The sequence below is a fragment of the Dermochelys coriacea genome, chromosome 16, assembly GCF_009764565.3.
Source record: "Dermochelys coriacea isolate rDerCor1 chromosome 16, rDerCor1.pri.v4, whole genome shotgun sequence".
Classification (NCBI taxonomy): domain Eukaryota; kingdom Metazoa; phylum Chordata; order Testudines; family Dermochelyidae; genus Dermochelys; species Dermochelys coriacea.
Genome location: NC_050083.1, coordinates 14870300 through 14894915, shown reverse-complemented (window position 1 = coordinate 14894915; position 24616 = coordinate 14870300). Strand labels below are relative to the sequence as shown.

General features: G+C 42.0%; 1 protein-coding gene and 1 long non-coding RNA gene across 5 annotated transcripts in view; both read right to left on the bottom strand.

Moving 5' to 3' along the window:
* The window catches only part of ABL1 (ABL proto-oncogene 1, non-receptor tyrosine kinase), a 127185-nt gene that overhangs the window by 35849 nt on the left and 66720 nt on the right, over nt 1-24616 (bottom strand). The window contains exon 1 of one of the 4 annotated variants that reach the window (XM_038374549.2): nt 10046-10476. The exons of the other annotated variants lie outside the window; for them this stretch is intronic. Within the exon in view, the coding sequence (XP_038230477.1) occupies nt 10046-10130 (85 nt within the window). The 5' untranslated portion in view covers nt 10131-10476. Of the gene's footprint in view, nt 1-10045; nt 10477-24616 lie in introns of those variants that run through there. 4 annotated transcript variants of the gene reach the window in all.
* LOC122456861 lies at nt 13249-24498 on the bottom strand. Its single transcript, XR_006275987.1, has 3 exons — nt 24008-24498; nt 23388-23390; nt 13249-13259 (listed from the first exon to the last, which is right to left on the bottom strand). It is a non-coding gene; the product is annotated as an uncharacterized LOC122456861 (long non-coding RNA).

The window sequence follows — 24616 nt, the reverse complement described above, 5'->3', positions numbered from 1 at the left end:
TATGAACCAGGATACACAGACTGAATAAGATTAAATATACCTGAGTTTTGTGCATACTTGATGACTGTTAGAATAGCTGCCTCTTTAACCTCACTATTTCCTTAGTGGCCACTCACAGATTTTCTGCGCCTCATGGAATCTGTATTTTAAGAAATCTGTAAAACAGATCTTCCAAAGAGAAGGGAGATTCCAGGTTTTAATTCATAACCCATCCCACTCAGCGAGTTCATGCTCAGCCTGTTCGGTCAACCAGTTTATAGCAGTCTCATATAACCTTCTGCAACAAAGGCTTTTACCATAACTTGTGCTGCTAGTTAATATTTCGTTAGTCTAGTCTAATACAGTCAGTGCAACAACAAATGTTCACATGAAGTGTCACCTATTTCTAAGTGAATAGCAGCATAGATCCAAACTCTCTCAACCTAAACTATTCACATTTGGTCACACTCTTCCACATTTGCTCCATCATAACTCCACTGGCTGAGCTATACATTTTTTAAAAGTCATTCCCTTTTTTCACAAGGGGAAGATCAGATTCAGCCTGCATTGATCAGCACAGTCAGAAAAAAGGCTTGGACACTCGAGATTAAAAATGAGCTTCCACAAAATACACACAATTTATAAATTTCAATAAGTACTTTATATAAAACACAGTAAGCCCTACTAACCAAGCGGGTGACAGCTGGAATGAGTTCCAGAAAGAAAAAAAAAAAAGCCACAGCCCCAAATCTATAGATGAATTTAACTACGGTCATTTTCTGAGAAATGTGAAAGCAGTCACACTCTGACAAAAAAGTCCCATTAGGCTTTCTATTCCATCCCCTCCCTCTCTCAGCAATGCAGGAATGAGCCACACAGTGTACTTTCTAGTATTCTTTCCAGTCAAGCTTAACAGCCTTCCCAGTGCGATGGCTTCCACCACTTCCTCTGGGAGACAATTCCACAGTTTTTAATAGGCTTCATCATCAGGATGGGTGTTTTTCTGGCATTTTCCCCTTTTTAATTTCATCACATTAATTCTGCTTATAGCCCCTTGATACCATGGCAAAGAATTCTTGACTCTTTGGCATTAAGTAGTTTGAGACAGGCAGCATGGCACAGAGGCTAGGACATAAGACACACCAAGGGAGACCTAGATTCCATTCTTGGCTCTGGCACCATCTTGTCATGTGATCTTGGATAAATCACTGGGCAAAAATTTCAGACATGCCTTAGTCTCAGCGAAAGTCAATGGGGCTTGGGCAAGTCTGAAAATTGCCATCTGTGTTTTAATTTCCCCCTCTTTAAGATGAAGAGCAATGATGCTCACCCACATCTGAACTATGGAGAAGGAGAACATTACATAAGAGCCAAGCACTTAACCCAACATGCTTCCCAGAGAGTGTGGCTATGTGTGACTAGCCCCTGAATGGTCAGTTTTATAGCTGAAATAAAATATAACTCTCCCCATGAAACTATAACACCTTCCTCATCCCAGCCCAATGTGGAAGGGTAACAAGCAGTATCCAGGTCTGTAACAAAGATGTGACAAGGCAGGAACCACTGAAGTTAGTGGATAACTAACAGGCCATAACAAAACCCGAAATATATAATGATGCAAAGAACCATACTATCAGTGGGAGAAGAGAGGCCAGGGGATAGGATGGGAAAGGAGGAGACAGACTGAACGCATGTGCTTTATTGCTCTGCAACCAAAATTATTTGATTGGATAAAACAAAATGAAAGAGCTTCCCTGAGCAGCAGTGGCCACTTAATACACTTTATTTGTTCCAAATTTATTCACCACAAAGCCAGATTTTTATTTCAGTTACATCAGTGTAAGCCTAAAGTAAATCCACTGATTTCAGTCAGTGTTACTGAGATCAGAATCTGGCCTGGTAACTCTAAAGTGCATGAAGAGAAGCTCTCTCTAAGAATAGGACAATGACTATCAGCTGCTCCAAACCCTAGGCTGGTCTAGTGTAACTGTAAAACAACAATTTACCAAAACAAGAATATCCACATAATCCAATGGCTAGGAGTTTAAATATCACATCTTCAGTTACTTTAGAAAACAAAGGATTTTACCAGCATGCACATAATAGTTTTCCACCTTTCGAGAATGTTTACAGGTTTAAGTAAGGCTTCTGCTTTATAGCATTATAACCAGCAGCCTTCCAAAAAGGGAAGCAAGAATATTTCAGCCCCAATTTGGGACATGGACTCGCTCCATTTTTCAGATCAGATTGGCACACGTATTCACTATGTCTCTAAAAACTGGCAAAGATAAGGGTAGGTGAGGGGGAGAGGTGAAGCTCATGACAAATGTTTCTTTTCCTCCCACTTTAAAATATTTCCTAGTGGGAATAATGTCTTCTTCTAGTCCCATCCATATGGGATCAGCTCTTTGAGTCCTTCTCCATTACAGTCTGTCTTGAAACAGTTCTTCAGAATCTCCACACCTGGGTTTCCAAACCTTCTCTTATCCTCCACTTCTTAAATTTAACATCCTGCTTCCTATACAGTCTCCAGATCTTTTTTATACATGCACAAACGATCTAAGCCTGGATTCCTCATCTTTTCTATAATTAGTACCACTTTCACACTTCCCCTAATTCATTTGTTCTGAACATGATCCAGGCATGTTAACATTTTCATTTCCAAGGTGTTCAAGATCTGTTCCTGTCTCTTCCTCAGTGCCAGTATTCTGAGCCATACAAAAGTTCAGGCCTAATTATTGTCTTGTAGATCTGATCTTTTCAGTTTGATAGACATCCTTCTATCACAGATCACTCCACTCATTTCTCTCCATTTAGTCCATGCCTTTCCAGTTCTACATATAAAAGTTCGTTGCTGAGTTCACCATTATCCTATAGTATTGAATCTAGATACTTGAAATTCTGTACCTTTGGTAGTGGCTGGCCCCCCAGGGTACATCACACAGCAAGCAGGATCCTGCAGCAGTGAGTCTCAGAAGCTGGGTATATAGGTTCATGCTACGGAATTAAAAATAGCTGTGTAGATATGCGGGCTAGGCTTCAGAGCCAGAGTTCCAGCCCGAGGATCTCCACACCAATTTTTAACGAAGTAGCATGAGCCCCGCAAACTTAAGTCTGTAGACCCAGGTTCTGAGAGTAGTGACCACAGGATCCTGCTTGCTATGAAGACATACTCCCTGACTGAGTGTCATTGTCTTCCCAGTGGGAAGAATGTGCGAGAGAGAGAAAAGCCCAGCTTAAATCACAAATGAGATATCAGCATTAAAACTAGTTTAAGAATTATTGAGTTAATCAAACAAGGAAAAATCTGAGAGGTCCCAATTCATCAATACACTGAAGCACATGCTTACTTATAGCACACACTTAAACCCATCCCTACTGAGCAAAGCACTTTGAAGCAATACTCAGCCCCTTCCACATACTCACAAACATGCAAAAAGGACTTTCAATGATCTTCATTCTTAGAAACTAAAAGATCAGTATAACAGAAAAGTCTCCCTCAACTTCAAGTCTTGCAGTACAAGACCATTGTGACATGACATTTCAGATTGTTTAGTAACATGAGCGGATGCACACACAGAGCCAACAGAAATAACAGTGAGTGGTTTCAACTTAGTGTAGTAAACTTCCTGACAGTAGTATGTCCAAGATTTAGGTCTTGTCTTTACAAACAAAAATTATGACTATTAGGTTTTATAAAATATGTTCATGAATTTATTAATAATTTGAATGAATACAGGTTTATTCTGTTACATTCCCCTATAGTGCTTGCAAGCCACACACTGCAGCATTGTGCTAATGCATGAGGACTATAAAGTTAAACTTTATACTTAACTTTAAAGTTAGTGAAACTAACTGCAAATTAAAATTAACTGATTGGTCTATTTTCATTATCCAAGCTAAGAGAAATGCAGACAGTAAACAACATCAGTGCTGAAAAGTCAATTCAGTTTGTCAGATTTTTCCAGGTATTCTTAGCAACACAGGTAAGTAATTAACCGCTTCCCTCATTTTAGATACGATTTTCAACCAGAATCCCTTTAAAAAACAAAAACAAACAGCTTTGTTCGACTATGATTCAAACCATGTAGATTTAGGGAAAATCTGACATTTAAGCTAATGTTCAGTAGTTTTAAAACAGCAGTTTCAGAGTCACACCGCCTATAACACAAACATAAAACAATTACACTGATTTCTTCCTTGCTGAGCATCTGGTAATGTTAGAGAGCACAACAAAATGGGGTTGCCAGTGTGGGCACTATCACAGTTTTTCCAGCAAGGTTTAACAGCCCTCAGCAAGGATCCCTTTGTGATCCAATCAAAGCCACCCTTCTGTACTAGCACCTCATCCTAGGCAAATGGACTGGAAAGTAAGTGCACTCAGCTCTACAAGGTAGTGCAGTAGGAAATGCATCTTCAGGAGTAACTGGCTGCAATTGTTTTCCCACACAACTAATGGTAATTTTATTTCTCAATTACCAATGAGACTGTAGTCTACGATAGTCATGAAAGTACAAGACTGCCACCTGCTCTCTCTTTTTTTCTCCCCTGTAACTCCAGATGTTGCTAAGACAGGGAGAGCACAGTAAGATCCTGAGGGTGTGTGTGGGTGGGTGTCTTGTGACACCGTGTTGCAAGGTAATTGGGGAGGAATAGAAGATGGCACACAGCTTGTAAGGATTCGAGAGAAACAGTCCATAATTTATGGCCCTTGAGGAATATATTTATCTCCTGGCACTCTTTACAAAGTCTTACTAGACCATAGGCTCAGGTGAGGACCCGTTGCTTCCATCAAAATGATCAAGTCCTCGTGTGGAACAGATGTCCTCATTCTTTGTGTAATATAAGCAAATGGTTTGCACCTGTCTCTCTGGAATTTGTGGTTGGGATCAGCCAACCTGGTGCTCAAATGTGTCCATCAGAGAGAAAATGGAACAGCATAGGAACAGATACTATAGTTTTCTTCTTAAAATTGCAATAGAATTAAAAGGTATCTAAAATACTTGATCAGGCTTTAAGCTTCAGAAAGGGATAGCAGGAATAATTTTTTCCCCCTATTATGCTGTTATATTTCCACTCTTCAATCCCCTTCCAAGAGAGATGCACAACTGATCAGGATTATGATGCTATCTGTATTCCCTGACTCCTTGGTCCCAGCAGGAGAGTAAATAATATTAAAACTGCCAATTGCAATGCTTGTTCATTTCCATTATCTTCGGATGCTGACTTCAGCTTTGTCCCGGGCTGGGAAATAAATTTGGTCTAGATATCAGTTTACTGGAAGTGTTTTTAAACATTGTTTCCAAACTCATTTCCCAGTCCAGTATAGGAAATGAGTATACAGATGCAGCTTTAGAGAAACTGAAGTAAAGACATAATTTATAGTATCGGGGACCACCTCATAGCAATTTGGTCTTGCCTGTGAGCACCAAGTCAAACTGTGTTATAACCCCATTTTGGAACTATAAAGACAAAGGCTGTAGTACATTTCCATATCATCTTTTTAACATGGTTTGATTGTATCCACACACACAAGACTACAATGTACAACAGCATAATTAGAGCAATACTATGCTGTAACACCATCCCTCAATGGTAACTTTTGCTGGAAAGATTAGGGCCTTATGTGTTACAAACACTATAAAAACTGTATGAAGGACCCAGCTGCAATACAGTGGTGGCCCAACGTGGTTCAAGTGTTCCTATAAAAACAGGGGTATTAGTGTCTGTTACAGACTACCAAAGCAAAATAGGGAACTAGATGACCATCTATAATGTGTAGGGAAAAAACTATGTGATCGTGGGGGACTTCAATTTGAATGACACATACTGGAGGTCTCATGCTGCCAGTACTAAAACATCCTTGGATTTTCTAAACAGTATAGATGACAATTTCCTAACTCAAAAAGTGTGCCAGCCAACACAAGCAACTCTTTATTAGACCAGTTTCAGAGTAGCAGCCGTGTTAGTCTGTATTCGCAAAAAGAAAAGGAGTACTTGTGGCATCTTAGAGACTAACAAATTTGTCCCTCTAAGGTGCCACAAGTACTCCTTTTCTTTATTAGACCATGTCCTAACAGAAAGAGAAACTGACCACAGAACTAAAAATTAACAGTGATCATGACTTGATCATATTTATAATGTCCAAGCAGAATAAAGTAAAAACCAATAATATATGGTTTATATATATTATTGGTTTGTACTTTATTCTGCTTGGACATTATAAATATGATTAAGTCATGATCACTTAATTTTTAGTTCTGTGGTCAGTTTCTCTTTCTATTAGGATATGGACAAATAAATATATATATACACACACAAATACACACACACTTGGTGCTTTAATAGGGCCAGTTTCACAACACAATTATGAGTGAACTGAGCTGGGAAGAAGAATTTAATCATAAAAATGTGTATGATAATTAGGAATAATTTAAGAATACCTTACTAGATGCCCAAAAAGTCATAACTGAGGAAGGCAGCCTGGCTGGTTTAAAAACTGACCTGGTTTAGAGGGGAACTGAAGGCAGTTATAAAAAATAAATTTTATATATAAATAAAACAAATGGAAGGGAAACTCTTAGTAATTAAAATAAATCAGCAATTGGGAATTGCAGAAAATTGATAAGGGAAGCAAAGGGACACAAGAAAAAATCTATGGCCAGCATTGTTAAGGATCATAAGAGGTTTTATTTTAAATATATGAATGAATAAATAAATATATGGAACAAAAAGAATCCCTCCAGTGGTATTGGTCCACTACTAGATGGATATCGTAGAATTATCAAATAATAATACAGAAAAGGCAGAAGTGTTCAATAAATATCTCTCTTCTGTATCTGGGGGAAAAGATTAGGTAGTCTCTTTATATGATAATGATAACTCTCTTTTCATCCCACTAGTATCTCTGGAGGACATTAAACAGAAACTACTAAGGTTTAAAACTTTTAAATCAGCAGGCCCAAATAACCTCCATTCAAGAGTTTTAAAAGAGCTAGCTCAGGCACTTGCTGGACCATTAATGTTCATTTTCTGTAAGTCTTGGAGCACTGGGGAAGGTCCAGAAGACTGAAAGAAAGCTAATAATGTGCCAATTTTAAAAAAGGGTAAAATGGGATGGCCTGGGAAACTATAGGTCTGTCAGCCTGACATCATTATGGGGCAAGATAATGAAGCAGCTGATATGGGACTAAATAAAGATTAAAGGAAGGTAATGTAATTAATGCAAATCAACATGGGTTTATGGAAAATAAATCTTGTCAAACTCACTTGATTTTTTTTTGGTGTGATTACAAGTTTGGTTGGTAAAGGTAATAGTGTTGATATACCATACTTTGACTTGGTACCACACAACATTTTGATTATAAAACTCGAATATAAAATTAACATGGCATACATTAAATGGATTAAAAACTGGCTAACTGATAGATCTCAAAATGTAACTGTAAACCAGGAATTGCCGTCAAGAGGGTATGTTTCCAGTTAGGTGCTGCAGGGATTGGTTCTTGGTCCTATGCTATTTAACATTTATCCGTAACCTGGAAGAAAACAAAATCATCCCTTATAAAGTTTGCATAGGACATAAACATTGGGGAAGTGGTAAATAATTAAGAGAACAGGTCACTGATTCAGAGGGATCTGGATCTCTGGGTAAACTGGGCACAAGCAAACAATGTGTGTTTTAATACAGCTAAATGTATACATCTAAGAGCAAAGAATGTAGGCCATACTTACAGGATGGGAACTCTATCCCAGCAAGCAGTGAGTCTGAAAAAGATTTGGTGTGTTGGTGGATAATCAGCTGAACACGAGCTCTCAGTGTGATGCTGTGACCGAAAGATAATGCAGTCCTGGGGTGCATGAACAGGGTAATCTCAAGTTGGAATAGAGAATTATTTTTCCTTAGTATTTGGCACCAGTGACACTGCAGGAATACTGTGTACAGTGCTTATACCCGTAATTCAAGAAGGATGTTGATATATTGGAGAGAGTTCAGAGAAGAGCCACGAGAGTGATTAAAGGATTAGAAAACATGTTTTATGGTGATAGACTCAAGGTGCTCCATGTATTTAACTTAAAGAGAAGGTCCAGGGGTGACCTGATGACAGTCGGTAAGTACTACATGGGGAACAAATATTTAATAGTGGGCTCTTCAATCTAGCAGTGAAAGGTGTAACATGATCCACTGGCTAGAAGCTGAATTCTGACTGGAAATAAGGCATATATGTTTACAACGGGGGTAATTAACTATTGGAACAATTTACCATGGATTGTGGTAGATTATCCGTCACCAACCATTTTAAAACCAATACTGGATTTTTTTCTAAAATAACATGTTCTCAGAATTGTTTTGGAGAAGTTCTAAGGACAGTGTTATATAGGTGATCAGACTAGATGATCACAATGATCCCTTCTGGCCTTGGAATCTATGAATCTATGAATGAAAACAGTATTAAAGAGGAGTGGCACAGACCTGGATTGCATAGAATTAGTAGTTCTGTAGACTGGTTCGGGCCGGTCTACTCAGACAAAATAAAACTGTTTTATATCCAAGCCTGGCCACTACTGGATCTCCCAACATGATAGTTTTTTAATTAACACAGAAAAAAAATCTTACAAGGAATGGAAAAAGAAAGCAGTGGGGGAAAGTAAGAATGGAAATGGTGGGGGAGAAAAGAGAAGAAAGCTTCTACCACTTGTTCTTGTTGATATTAGAGCTGAACGAGTAACAGAAAACATATTTTCCAAATTTAGACTCTACTATTTAGATATCTACAAGCAAATCACAATTTCTTCAATTTGATTTATTAGAAATTATTCATGTCTTTTTTCATGATTTTTTTCATTTATAAATTAATTGGGAACATTTCTCTGGTGAATATTTGACTCTCGAGCAACAGTTACCTGTGATTGGTCAAGTTAAGTCACGTGGTTTGGTTTCCATTCCCTGATTTGATGAGTGAACAACATACTTCTGGAATGAATATTATTTGAACTTCAGTAGCACTTAAGAGGCCTCAAAGATGATCAGGGATCACTGCACTAGTTTCTGTACAAATACATATTAAAAACGACAATCCCTATCATGAAGAGTTTATAACAGAAATAAATAAGACAGACACAGATCGGAGAAAAGCAAATGTTATCCCTATTTTACAGATGGGATTAAGTAATTTGCTTAAGGTCACACAGGAAATCTGTGGCAGAGTCGGGAAACCAGATCTCTCAATTCCCAGTCCAGTGCCCTAACCCACAAATCCAATCCTTCTCTATCTAATCATGGATACAAATTTAAAATTCAGTTTCCACAAATACTTATACACGTGACTTGGAAATTCGCTTTCCATGAGCATTCGTGGAAGTGAAACTCAGTTGCATGAACTCTTGAGGAGAGCAAACACAAAAGGCATACGGATCTGATCAAAATGAATTAAAACAACATAACAATATTGGCAGAAAATATTTTGCAGTATTCAACCAGCTCTGTTGATCTAAATTAAATACAAGATGCTTTTCAAGCACCTAGGTTCCTTAAGATTTCATTCCTAACTTCAAGAGTGGCTTCTCTTCCCGCCCCCTTTCCCCCCAAAAAAGGGAGACCCTTCTGCAGGCAAAACTAAATTCAAGGCCTGCAGATATGGCTTTGTTTATTTTATCAGCAGTAAGATCCCTTGAAATTTTACAACCATAAATGGTAGAGCCATGTTCCCTTTGTATACTGTAGTTAATGAAAATCACCTGGTTTTGAAAACACATGGAGCCACATATACCATGAAAATTCTCCTCATCCCCATAAGTGAGAACAAACTAATGAGCTTAGGTTAACTTTGAAAATAAGAAGTCTCTCCGTTCTAGCCCCAACTCAAAAGTGGAGGAAGGACTTCTCTGCTAAGGTCCACGATCACACAATCTGGCTGCTCCTCTCACAACGCAGAGCCACACAATATACCAGAGGCCTAAGCAAAGGGATTCCAGACTTTAGGAATCCAGCTGTTAGGCCTCAAGAAGCCAAGACTCACCCCCCCCCCCCAGAATCCACTTCAAACAGCCACAGTTTTGAACTTACCTTCCAAATAGCAGCTGGAGGAAGAAGAAAGTCCTTTTTTCGATTTGCAACCCACCAATTTCAAGCAAATCTCCAACATTTTCATTTGTTAGTTTGGCTTTGGCTTGTGTGTTCTCTCCCCTCCCCCTTAGGTTTCACATACACAAAAAAGAGTTGCCCGTTAAGAGATCTAAAAATCCAGCACTCTTAAAACCAAGAAAAGAATAAGCCAGAGAGACCGATAATCCACAGGGCCCATAGTACCAGTCCCAGAAACTTAACTCAAGTTTTGCTCCCCTCTCGTTAACTCTTGTCAGGAAAGGAAAAAAAAAATCCTGCTAAGTTGGAAGCAGTTACTTCTTGCGGCAGCTCCAAAACTCTGCCATTCCTTCCCTCATACTCTCACTCCGTTAGGCACTTCGTGCAGGCAGAGCTGCTTACGTTAAACTGCCAACAAAGGGCCCCCTTCAGGCTTTGGCTGTCTGATTTCATGACATCAGATAGGCTAGTTACGCCCACAGCATACTTAACCCCTCATTGTTCCAACTTGCCTACGATTCAGGTCAACAGCAGGATTCTACTAACATATTTCTTCAGTCATTTCCAGAGAACAAATCAGCAAGTCTTCCTTGCCCTGGGAGCAACGGACAGCGACATTGGAGGCATTTCCTTAGAGTTAAAGAAACTCAAAACAAAGTAAAAAGAAAAGAAGTACTTGTGGCACCTTAGAGACTAACAAATTTATTTGAGCATAAGCTTTCGTGAGCTACAGCTCACTTCATCGGATCAAAACAAAGTAAGGGCTAATTATTATTATTTATATAACACCATAGGTGTATATGGGAATTTACAGTAGTAAGAATGCACAGACTGGCAAAGGACAGACAATGTCCTAGTGCCAAAGAACAACTGCACTTTATACTAATATTTTGAACTTTACTCCTGTACAGAAAAGCAACACTGGCAGCCATTCCCATTCACCACACTAAGTAGAATGCAGGAGAGGAATAGGCATTATTCCCAAGCACGTACAATATTGACACCACTGTGATATTTACTGTTGTACAGATTCACATACCTAGACCTGAAGTAATTATACTTTTTGAATAACTGTTACATAGAGGAGCAATACTTTTGAGAACCCCAATGGCCTCTCCCACCCTTAACACTGTTTTGCTTTGCAGGTTTGTGAAGGGTATGGTCCTGCTTGCTGCTCTCCCCAATTTTGTATTTGTGGTATGTCCAACCAATGTGTGGCTCAGCTCCTCCGTTGTCTACATCGATCTACATCCCTTTGTTTAAATATATACATGCTTTTACATTGTTCTACACCAGTGGTTTTCAACCTTTTTTCATTTGTGGACCACTAAAAAATTCTGAATGGAGGTGCGGACCCCTTTGGAAATCTTAGGCATTATCTGCAGACCCCCAAGAATCTACAGACCACAGGTTGAAAACAACTGTTCTATGGTAGCAACCACCTTTCGTGGACCCCTTAGACACAGACTGTGGAGCTCCATAGGTTTGCGGACCACAGGTTGAAAACCACTGCTCTACACAGTAGACATAAAATGCAATATATGTAATACTGTATTCTTCTAATTCTTTAGAAAAAAAATGAACTTCAGCAGATCACATGGGTACACACCATCACAACGTGTGGAACACTGCTGCTGCAAACATGACTAGAGCTCTTGGGATCTACAGAGAGGAGTGACCCCAGCATGACTTCATATTTTCCCTCCATGTGTTCCCTGCCCTGAAAGTTTCTCTCCATATTTGTTTTAATAAAGAGTCGTGCCAAAATAAACTATTGCACTTCTCCCTTCCCTCTAACATTTTCAAATATTTAATATTTCAAGGGAAACTCTGCATGTCTCCAGGATCTGAAAAGCATACATCGAACACAGCAAACACACAGTCCAGATTCTCCATATACATTATTTTAGAGCATTGTTTTGCTTCAGAGTTCTGGTCTGTGGAGATGCATTCTCCTAACAGCACAACTTGGAAAGAAATCACCAGTCTGTCAACCCATGCCATTTTTCAAACGGTAAGAAACACTGTTACTGATCACACCACCAGCTGCATTCTTTCTATAGCATAAATCACATTACACCCGTTTCTGGTTTTATCCACACATTTCAAAACATTGTAAAAAATAAAATAAATGAAGATGGGTGAGCACTATTATCCCTATCTCTGTGACTCAATTTAAGTAAATTCCTCAAGTTCACAGTCAGTGGTAGAGACAAGGACAAAACTCTGATTTCTTCACATTAAGTATGGTGCCCAGCCCACAGCACAGTGCTACCTCCCTTAAAAAGGAAAAGAGTATTGCAGTTCACTCAAGGCTCTGCTTGAACTGTGCTCTGGAGGTAGATGAATTTAGCCAAGATCCAAGAGCAACTGAGGGCTATCTACTCACTCGGAGACTGTTTATTTTCCAAATAGATCCTGTATGCACAGAGTTTACACTTTTGAAAGATTTAAGCCATTGAATTGTGAAAAGAAGGATTAAATCACAATATTGTGAGGAGGGTTATGCAAGACACACAAGTGACTCAGTCATCATGTGCTGATGAACTGCGATGGTGTAGCAACACAATAGTGGATCTGAATCTCATGTTGTAATGTTTAGTTATACTGACCTATTCTACTTTTCCATGTCATGAATCCTTTTGACTGCAGCTGCAGGAATGCAGAATTCCAATGGAATTACCAAGATTGCCCCCATTAACACTCAACAGCCTCATTATGAATAAGGTAATACAAGCAATACCGTTCGAATTAATAAGGATTACATTTATTATTTGAAGTGGTTCATGCTCAATGCTTTTAAGCCAGGTTTCAAATTCTCTTTATTCCCTTCCTTAGATACAAGCAATAGCTATATCAACACCTAAATACACTTCTGAAGAGAGCACATTCAATTCCCTATCACTAAAAACTGAACATTTAAAATGGGTGGGTATATGCAAGATTTCTGAGTAGTTTCTTAAGTTTCCCTGTCAAGATTACAGACACTTCCATCTAGTACAGTCCTTTTAGTTGCTGAGTGGAGTTTGTGCATGGATATTCTGATGTCAACCAATGTAGTTGCTTTTTCTGGCTTTTCATTTTTACTATGCATTTAACATACAAAGATTGAGACCATATTAACACAATGATATTACATCTATCTAGTTTGTTTGCTCTACATGCAGTGATTTAACTATATTAAACTGCAGTGCATCTAAACCTCTTTGTTATGTTGGTTTAAGGTACTTTCCTTGTTAATCATTGCATCCACACATCTCTGCCCTTGTTCTAATTAACTGCTCAACATTCTGGGCAGATATCCCGTGGTGCAATGTTCCGCAGCTCAGCTCTGTGACTTTTCTCAGAGGGCATTGTGGGATGGCTACTGGAAACTAGAGGAATTCTGGAACTGATGGGGGCAGATTCAAACTAAAATTCCCATGATTCATATCCTGGCTTCCATTAATTTCGCCATTGCCATTTTTGAACTTCTATCAGATAGCATAGAGGACCCACTGCAGAAAGCCGTGATCATGATAGTAATTAATACAAGCAAGATGATGCATGTGCATTTGGTTAACAAGGAAAATACACTCTCAAAACAAAGTGACCTGAAGTGCTTCCATACAAATATAGTTAAATTGGCAATGGGCCCAGCACCAGGAGTGCCCCCTTGTCTGTATTTGCTCTGACAGTGTCTTGTAGGTATCCGCATTCTAGTGACTTCTCCAGACTGGATTAAATATGCTGCTCTCCAAAGAGGGCAATTAAGTCCAAGACTTCTGAATAAGTCTACGCGAAAGGCACAGGGGGGCATGGTAGCTGTCATGGTCATGTGAATTCATTACTATCCGGTATCAAAAAGGATTACTCATGGCTGCCTGCTACCATTTCAATGAAGAGATGACATCAGGTCAAGATGATCCCAAAGGAATGGCGGGGCACAGAGATACACAAACTGATCAATCCAGGTGTGAAGCAATGCAGTGTGGAATAGTAACTGAAGGACTGCCAGAAGTGATATATTTCAGAGTAGCAGCCGTGTTAGTCTGTATTCGCAAAAAAAAAAAAAAAAAAAAAAAAAAAAAGGAGTACTTGTGGCACCTTAGAGACTAACAAATTTATTTGAGCATAAGCTTTTGTGAGCTACAGCTCACTTCATCGGATGCATTCATTGAAAAATACAGTGGGAGATTTATATACAGAGAGAACATGAAACAATGGGTGACGAGAGTGATCAGGTAAGGTGAGCTATTACCAGCAGGAGAGCAGGGGGGAAAAAAACCTTTTGTAGTGATAATCAAGGTGGGCCATTTCCAGCAGCACTGAGGAAGGGGGGCGGGGGCGGGAATAAACAAGGGGAAATAGGTTTACTTTGTATAATGACCCATCCACTCCCAGTCTCTATTCAAGCCTAAATTAATTGTATCTAGTTTGCAAATTAATTCCAATTCAGCAGTCTCTCATTGGAGTCTGTTTTTGAAGTTTTTTTGTTGAAGAATTGTAACTTTTAGTCTGTAATCGTGTGGCTAATGGTTGGGGTTCCAGGGGTGTGTCTGTGTGAATTTGTTCTTGTGCTTTTTCAGGGAGTTTCTTGAGCAAATGGTGTAGTTTCTTTTGATAACCCTCAGTGGGATCAGAGGGTAATGGCTTGTAGAAAGTGGTGTTGGAGAGCTGCCTAGCAGCCTCCTGTTCATATTCCGACTTTTCATTATGACGATAGCAACTCCTTTGTCAGCCTTTTTTGATTATGTCGTCAGAGTTGTTTCTGAGGCTGAGGATGGCATTGTGTTCTGCACGGCTGAGGTTATGGGGTAAGTGATGCTGCTTTTCCACAATTTCAGCCCGTGCTCGTCATCGGAAGCACTCTTTGTAAAAGTCCAGTCTGTTGTTTCGACCTTCAGGAGGAGTCCACCCAGAATCCTTCTTTTTGTAGTGTTGGTAGGAAGGTCTCTGTGGGTTAGTATGTTGTTCAGAGGTGTGTTGGAAATATTCCTTGAGTCGGAGACGTCGAAAATAGGATTCTAGGTCACCACAGAACTGTATCATGTTTGTGGGGGTGGAGGGGCAAAAGGAGAGGCCCTGAGATAGGACAGATTCTTCTGCATGGCTAATAGTATAGTTGGATAGATTAACAATATGCTGGGTGGGTTAAGGGAACTACTGTTGTGGTCCCTGGTGGCATGTAGTAGTTTAGATAGTTTAGTGTCCTTTTTCTTTTGCAGAGAAGCAAAGTGTGTGTTGTAAATGGCTTGTCTTGCGGCACTGCTATGGGTACCTGCATAGCCCCACAGTATGCCAACATTTTTATGGCTGACTTAGAACAATGCTTCCTCAACTCTCATCCCCTAATGCCCCTACTATACTTGCGCTACATTGATGACATCTTCATCATCTGGACCCATGGAAAAGACGTCCTTGAGGAATTCCACCATGATTTCAACAATTTCCATCCCACCATCAACCTCAGCCTGGACCAGTCCACACAAGAGATCCACTTCCTGGACACTACCATGTTAATAAGCGATGGTCACATAAACACCACCGTATACCGGAAATCTACTGACCGCTATTCCTACCTACATGCCTCCAGCTTTCATCCAGACCACACCACATGATCAATTGTCTACAGTCAAGCTCTACGATACAACCGCTTTTGCTCCAACCCCTCAGACAGAGACAAACACCTACAAGATCTCTATCAAGCATTCTTACAACTACAATACCCATCTGCTGAAGTGAAGAAACAGATTGACAGAGCCAGAAGAGTACCCAGAAGTCACCTACTACAGGACAGGCCCAACAAAGAAAACAACAGAACGCTACTAGCCATCACCTTCAGCCCCCAACTAAAACCTCTCAAACGCATCTGTCATAAATATAAAGGGAAGGGAAAACATCTTTAAAATCCCTCCTGCCCAGAGGAAAAACCCTTTCACCTGTAAAGGGTTCAGAAGCTAGGATAACTTCGCTGGCACCTGACCAAAATGACCAATGAGGAGACAAGATACTTTCAAAGCTGGGGGGGGGGGGGGAGAAACAAAGGCTGTGTGTGTGTGGGGGGGTGCATTTGCTGGGAACAGAAAGGAATGGAGTCTTAGAACTTAGTAAGTAATCTAGCTAGATATTCGTTAGATTGTTTGTTTAAATGGCTGAGAAAATAAGCTGTGCTGAATGGAATGGATATTCCTGTTTTTGTGTCTTTTTGTAACTTAAGGTTTTGCCTAGAGGGATTCTCTATGTTTTGAATCTGATTACCCTGTAAGGTATTTACCATCCTGATTTTACAGAGGTGATTCTTTTTACTTTTTCTTCTATTAAAATTCTTCTTTTAAGAACCTGATTGCTTTTTTCCTTGTTTTCAAGATCCAAGGGTTTGGGTCTGTGTTCACCTATGCAAATTGGTGAGGATTTTTATCAAGCCTTCCCCAGGAAAGGGGTTGTAGGGTTTGGGGAGGATTTTGGGGTGGGGAAGACGTTTTCAAGCGGGCTCTTTCCCTGTTATATATTTGTTAGGACACTTGGTGGTGGAAGCAATGAAGTACAAGGGCAAAAGGTAAAATAGTTTGTACCTTGGGAAAGTTTTAACCTAAGCTGGTAAAAATAAGCTTAGGGGGTTTTCATGAAGGTCCCCACATCTGTACCCTAGAGTTCAGAGTGGGGAAGGAACCTTGACAGCATCATCAAAGATCTACAACCTATCCTGAAGGACAACCCATCACTCTCACAGATCTTGGGAGACAGATCAGTCCTTGCTTACAGACAGCCCCCCAACCTTAAGCAAATACTCACCAGCAACCACAAACCACACAACAGAACCACTAACCCAGGAACCTATCCTTGCAACAAAGCCCGTTGCCAACTGCGTCCACATATCTAGGCCCTATGATGGTGTCCCCTGAATAATCATATCAGCCACACTATCAGAGGCTCATTCACCTGCACATCTACCAATGTGATATATGCCATCATATGCCAACAATGCCCCTCTGCCATGTACATTGGTCAGACTGGACAGTCTCTACGTAAAAGAATAAATGGACACACATCAGATGTCAAGAATTATAACATTCAAAAACCAGTCGGAGAACACTTCAATCTCTTTGGTCACTTGATTACAGACCTAAAAGTGGCAATTCTTCAACAAAAAAAACTTCAGAAACAGACTCCAATGAGAGATTGCTGAATTGGAATTAATTTGCAAACTGAATACAATTAACTTAGGCTTGAATAGAGACTGGGAGTGGATGGGTCATTACACAAAGTAAAACTATTTCTCTTTGTTTATTTCCCCTCCCCCACCCCCCACTGTTCCTCACACGTTCTTGTCAACTGCTGGAAATAGCCCACCTTGATTATCACTACAAAAGGTTTTTTCCCCCCCCGCTCTCCTGCTGGTAATAGCTCACCTTACCTGATCACTCTCGTCACAGTGTGTATGGTAACACCCATTGTTTCATGTTCTCTCTGTATATAAATCTCCCCACTGTATTTTTCACTGAATGCATCCGATGAAGTGAGCTGTAGCTCACAAAAGCTTATGCTCAAATAAATTTGTTAGTCTCTAAGGTGCCACAAGTCCTCCTCTTCTTTTCAGAAGTGATATATTTAGGAATGAACACACTCATCATGAAGTGGACTTACCCCGTTCCAAGATAGCCACGACATATTTTGGTTTAAAAACAGGTTGTGCGCGGACACAAGGCACTTTGAGGTGAGCTGACTACTATTACGCCAATGTAACGTTGCTGTATAGATAAGGCCTGAGTATCCAATAGCTGCACTTTTCTGATGACAATACTACGCCAACACGAGAGTTTCTCCCGTCAGTGTAGCTAATACACAGCCTCGAGAGGTGGTAGCTATGTCGACAGCTGTAGCTCTCCCATCAACATAGCACTGTCTACATGGGGGATTAGGTCCGTATAACTATGTCTAGGGCCCTACCAAATTCACAGCCATGAAAAACATGTCACGAACTGCAAAATCTGATTCTCTCCCCCCACACTCAAAAAAAATCTGGTCTTTTGTGTGCTTTTACTCTATACTATACAGATTTCACAGGGGAGACCAGTATTTCTCAAATTGAGGGTCGTGACCCAAAGGAGAGTTGCAGTGGATCAAAAGGGGGGGGGCGGGGTCATGGAATGGTGGTCATTGCAACCCTTACTATTGCACTGCCTTCAGAGTTGGGTGGCTGGAGAGGGGTGGCTGATGACCGAGGGCCCAGCTCTGCAGGCAGCAGCACAGAAGGAAGGGTAGCAATAGCATATCAGGCCATCCTTTCTTCTGCACTGCTGCTGGTGGTGGCTCTGCCCTCAGAGCTGGGCTCCGGGCCAGCAGCCGCTGCTCTCCAGCTGCCCAATTCTGAAGGCAGCGCTGCCGCCAGCAGCAGCAGCACAGACATAAGGATGGCAGTACTGCAACCCCTGCCCCCCCACCCCAAACTCCTTGATGGGTCAAGACCCCTAAAATTACAATACTGTGAAATTTCAGATTTAAAAAGCTGAAATCATGAAATTTACAATTGTAAATTGTAAAGAGCTCAGGGGTGTGGATTTTTCACCTGAGCAACATAATTATACTGATATAGGTTTGTAGTGTTGATTTGGCCTAAGGCAACTTTATTTCTGAATGAGAGCGCCCACTCAAGGGTTTAATGTGCTTTAACTCACGCACGTTCAATACACTCCATTAGTTAAGTTGGCTGTAATTCCCACACAGACAATCCCTTTGTGATCCCATCACTGTCAACTTCATTCATTCCCTCCTCATTCTCCCTACTGTGCGTTACTCTCTCCTGGATCAGGACAACCTAGACTAAGCACTAGGGGGTAAGGACCTTAGGGCTAGTCAACACTGGCAACGCTAAAGTGCTGCCATCAGCACTTTAATGTGCTTTGTGTGGCCGTGGCGCAGTGCCGGGAGAGAGCTCTCCCAGCCTCTAAAAAAACCATCTCAACAAGGGGCGCGGCTCCCAGTGCTGGGGCACTGTTTATACTGGCCCTTTACAATGCTGCAACTTGCTGTGCTCAGGGGACTGTTTTTTCACACCCCGAGTGAGAAAGTTGCAGAGCTGCTAATTGCCAGTGTAGACAATCCCTGTGTCTCTATTTATAGTGTGCTGTAAAAATAATGGGTGTTAGGTAAACAAAACTTGCAATAGTGCCATTACATGCACAATGATCTTCTAATTGTTAAACCAATTAACCCCTTTTAAACCCCCCCCCCCCCCAAAACCTGGTCAACAAAAGTGTGCTGATTTCAGGATTATAATGACTGATTCAACTTTAAAGTCAGTTGTTCTATGACATACGAGCTTTTGTAATATACAATTATTATTTTATTTCTTACTTTTTAAAATTACCTCCGGAGGTCTGGGCACCAATTCTTCCAGAAGACCATGCAAGTTAAACACCACTAATGTGCACGATGGCTGCAATGGGAGGATCAGACTCCATAAGCAGAAAGTGAATACTGGGATGATCTCACAGTAAAGAGGAGATGGTGCAAATTTTGCTATGATCACATTAAAAGCAGACAGTGCTTTTCACCAATTTTAAAGCGCTGCTGAACTCAGTTTTAAAATTCTCATCTGAAATTTAAAAAAGGCAGCAGCTTTTGAGTCCCCAGAATAGAAGCAGTTGCTTGTTTGTTTTTTGAAGGCATGTGTTAAATGCACAAGGATGGAAAAAGTCAGTTGAAAGACATGCAGCATAAGCTAGAGGATAAAGAAAGGGACTGAGTGAGAAGACAGACATTCTTTACCCAACTTCGGTGCAAACTTGATTGGGGTCATTTTAAAACTCTGTGCCTCAGTTACCCCATCTGTAAATGGGGCTTATCACTTCACAGGAAGTGTTAGAGCGAGTTAATTCATTGATTGGAGAGCACTTTGTGATCTTTAGAAGGATAGGGCAACAGAACTAGAAAGGCTTTATTAATAATACACATCTTAATATGCCACTGCTCCCAGTCTATGATCCACACAAGCAGGACCAAATTGCATTATAGCACAGTCAAAGAATTACCATATTAGACTGCTCTGCTCTGACATGGAAGGTTTCACAGTGCAGGTGGATCCTATAAAATGCAATTTATAGTGTAACACCATCCCTAGCTCCCTGTCCTCCCAAGTCACTGTCCACACTGATCATGGAAAACATGCTAGATCTTATGAGCAATCACTATGTTTTAAAATAAAATTGTAGCCAGAACAATTTTGATCCCAGTGCAAATGGAGTGCTTCCTCCCCTCCATGGGCTAGTCTAGCCTTCTTTTAGACACTGATTTAACTGTAAGGCACAGCCGGAGTCCTCAAACTGCTGAGGTGGTTTCTATTTGTCAGATTTTTTTTTTGGCAGATACCAAGATCTCTGATACTGGGGACTAGCAACTGAGGAGCTCTGGTGGGGTTAACTCTGACTTGCAATGTGATCAGTTTCGGGCAGCACAGAATTCTTTGTCTGATGCAGACCAAATTTTAAACCAGCTTGCAATGAATAAAACTTCAGCGCACTACGCATAATTAAGTAACAAGAACTTCACTTTTATATGCCAAGGAAAACATGGAAAAATCTCAGACTGGACTCACCATGATCACTAAAGCTAAAGCCAGCACAGATGATATGGGGTGGCCAAACTTACTGACCCTCCAAGCTGCATATGATAATCTTCAGAAGTTTGAGAGTCGGCCACACCCCATGGGGCTGAAGCGCGGAGCCGCAGCAGGTGCAGCCCGCGGGGCTGAAGCACCAACCTCCCTCCCTTAGCCCAGAGGTCCCCAAACTGTGGGGTGCGCCTCCCTAGAAGGCTGCAGAGGAACGTTCGGGGGGGAAGGGGTACCATAATTGGCCCGGGCCAGCCTTCACTGGCGGTGGGGAGGGAGCGCCACCCAGCCCCGCCCCCAGTTCTGCTCCAGCCTTGCCCTCGGCTCCTGCCCCCGTGCCTGGCTCCATCCCCAGCCATGACCCTCACTGTGGCCCAGCTACCACTCTACTCCTGCCCCTACCCCCAAGCCTTGGGCCCTGGCTGCGGCTCTGTTCCCAGCCTGGGGACGGGAACAGGGGTGGGGCTGAGACCAGAGCCACACCCGGCCGTGGGCCCATTCTCTGCTGTGCACTCCGGAATCTTTGTGGGAAGGGATGAACCCCAAACTGCTCTCCTATGCTACGTTAACTGTCATGAAGACATCACGGATGGCAGTGCAGTTAATCATCAAGTTCCTAACTGAAGAAGACTTGCAGGCGCCCAACATTCTGCGTGACATGGTAGAAGCAACTTGAGATTGCTTTTGGCATTCACAGAGCAGCTGCATAGGGCAGACTGTCACTTTTGGGCTCGGGAAACAAGCACTGAATGGTGGGATCATATCGTCATGCATGGCGTTGCAGGCACTTGTGGATCATCTATGGCGTTTCACTAACATCAACACAGGGTGGTCTGAGAAGTACATGACGCATGCATCTTCAAGAACACCGGCCTGTTCAGAAAACTACAAGCGGGGACTTTCTTTCCAAACCAGAAGATTACAGTAGGGGATGTTTAAATGCCCATAGTGATCCTGGGAGACCTGGCATATCCCTTACAGCTGTGGCTCATGAAACCTTACACGGGACACCTGGACAGCAAATACAGGCTGAGTAGGTGCCAGATGACAGTTGAATGTGCCTTTGGCAGATTAAAGGCAGCTGGCGATGCATTTATTGCAGGCTAAACCTTAATGAGGATAATATTCCCATGGTCATAGCCGTGTGCTGTACCTTGCATAATATCTGTGAAGATAAGGGCGAAAGATTTGCTAGGGGTATAGTGCTATGGCAGACCGCTTGGCCACTGATTTTCAGCAGCCAGATACCAGGGCTGTCAGAGGAGCCCAGAGGGGGGCAATTTGAATCAGGGAGGTTTTAAGGCAGCACTTTGACAATGAGCACCAGTAATGTACATCTCTGTCAGAGGTGCTAGTTTTCCTCGGATACAATGGTGTCATTTTGGGACTTATATTCCTGTAAGACAAGGATAACAATGCCTGTGCATGTATTGGTGGTAGTGCCTGCAATCTCAATTTGTAGAAAAGGAAAAAAAAGTGATCCATCATTAAAGAATTTTGATTTTATTCAACAAGAATACAGCACACACACGCCTAATGGGAAAGGAGGAACCAGGGAAGGACAGACTTTTACAACTGTGTGTAGGTCCAGCTATCATTGTGAAAGTTGTTCAAGGGGGTGGAGTGAAGGGGAAACCGAGAATGCCCGGAAAGTGGAAAGGAATGTGTGGGCGGGAGTTTGGGGGGGGGGGTCATGGAAAAGCATTCTGAATGTGCTGCAGGGGAGGGCGAGCACGGATCTGCTCAATCTGCAGCCCTATTAAGAACTGCAGCATCTGCATATGCTCCTCCATTACTGTAATCATCCTCTCAGTTGCATCCTTAACAAACGCTTGATTCTCTATTCTGTCCGGCCGTTCGGCTTCCCGGCACTCCTTACGTTCCCTTTTTTCTTCATTGGGGCACTGCAATACCTCCCAGAACATGTCTTCTTTGATGCGTGTTGGGCGCTTTCTGATCTGGCGGAGACGCTCGGCAGGGGTGCATGGGGGTTCCTGAAGGCCACATCTGGTGAAGCACAGGGGACAATGCACAGAAGTGGGATTGTTAAATTCACGCACAGCACTGAAATGTTTCAGTAAAATACACCTTTTGAAACACTGCAATCACTTTCTCACTGACCCTAGCCAGGCACACATCTCTGTAAACAGCCAAAGCATGGTGAGTGTTGGCGGGGGAGGGGGCGCTCCGCATGGGGAAAAGAGCGCACTCTCTCTGCAAGGTGCAAAGCATTCTATGGAAAAAATTCTAAAATTCTCCCACACTTTTCCACAGGCGGGGGACAGTCTAGCAGACATCTCGCTGCTAAGGGTAAGCAGGGAAATGAGGGTACATCTACTCCACGCTTGGAGCTTCCACTCCGATCCCTAAGCTGCTCGCCTATGTGCCACTTTGGTCCCTGCACAAGTGATTGCCAAATGGTGTGAGAAAGTTTCCTACAATGGGGGAAGGGACAAAGCTGCTCTGCCACAGAACCTTCAGCAAAGGATTAGCGAGTACCTCCGGGAAACTTTCCTGGAGTTCTCTCTGGAGGACTAACCGTGGGATCTTGGCATGCATCAACACCATTCTGTCGTACCCATTAGCTACACAGGAAAATGTCCACCTTACAGAAACACAGACAGCCTCCCACATTTCTATATCCTAAATCCATCTCCATGCTGCACAAGCCATAGCCCCTTATCAAGAATCTCATCTCCTGCTTCTTGATCCCCGGAGAGCGACTGCTGAGACTGGCTAGACACCTCTGGAGCGGAGAACAGTTCCTGGCTGCCTGCCCCACCGGGCGACCCCACCGGGAGCTGCACAGCCTCGTTTAACTCCACCTCTTCATCAATAACTTCGTCTTCTGGGTTAGGTCCTCTTTCTGCTGCCTCCGTTCCCTCCGAAGTATCCACGGGGCTCTTGGCGGTGGAGATGGGGTTGCCACCGAGCATAGTGTCCAGCTCCTTATAGAACCGGCAGGTTTTAGGTGAAACACCGGAGCGACAGTTTGCCTCCCTCGCCTTATGGTTCACCTGCCTCAGCTCCTTTATCTTCACTCTGCACTATAGCATGTTCAATCATAGCTCTCTTTGCACAAGCCTCGAAAAATGTGCCAGTAGGTATCCCAATTCCTACAGCTCAAGCGCAGCTGGGACTGCACAGCCTCCTCTCCCCACATACTGATCAGATCCATCAGCTCCGCAGTGGTCCAAGTAGGAGAGCATTTGGTGCAATAACCTGCTATGGTCACCTGGGATGATGCGATGGGACCTCTCCATGCTGAGATAGCAAGAAACAGAATTTCAAAAATTCCCGGGGCTTCTAAGGGGGAGGGGAGGATGGTGGTTTACCTGGCTTCAGGACAGCACAGTTCAAACTGCTGACCAGAGTGGTTAGGATGGGCATTGTCGGACACCTCCTGGAGGTCAATTAAAGTGCTGAGTTCAAGCATGGTGTCTACACTGGCACTTTGTCAAGAAAAACGTAGAGGAAAAAGACATAAGTCTCTCATCGTGGTGGATGTATTTAGTTGCCAAAACTGGGCATTTTTCCCGACAAAAGTTGCATCGCAGTGTGTACGCATGCACAATTTGGTTGACAAAAAGCAGTTTTTGGCAACAAAACTTGGTAGTATAGACAAGGTCTTAAAGACAATCTCAGATTTAAACAATCTCTCTACTCAATTGCTTTCTAGTCCTGATAATTATTCACTGACACCTTGTTAACACGCAAAACATATCCCATAAGACTACTGTTTTAAAGCATACTCAAACATTCCTTGCTTACTGCTTACCTAACAATTGCTGTACTATACTAAAAGGCAATTATGTCTGCAGACAATGTTATTTTTAATACCTAGCACCTAGCTCCTTTTTCTAGTTTATGAGAATAAAAAAAAGGAGGACTTGTGCATCCGATGAAGTGAGCTGTAGCTCACGAAAGCTTATGCTCAAATAAATTTGTTAGTCTCTAAGGTG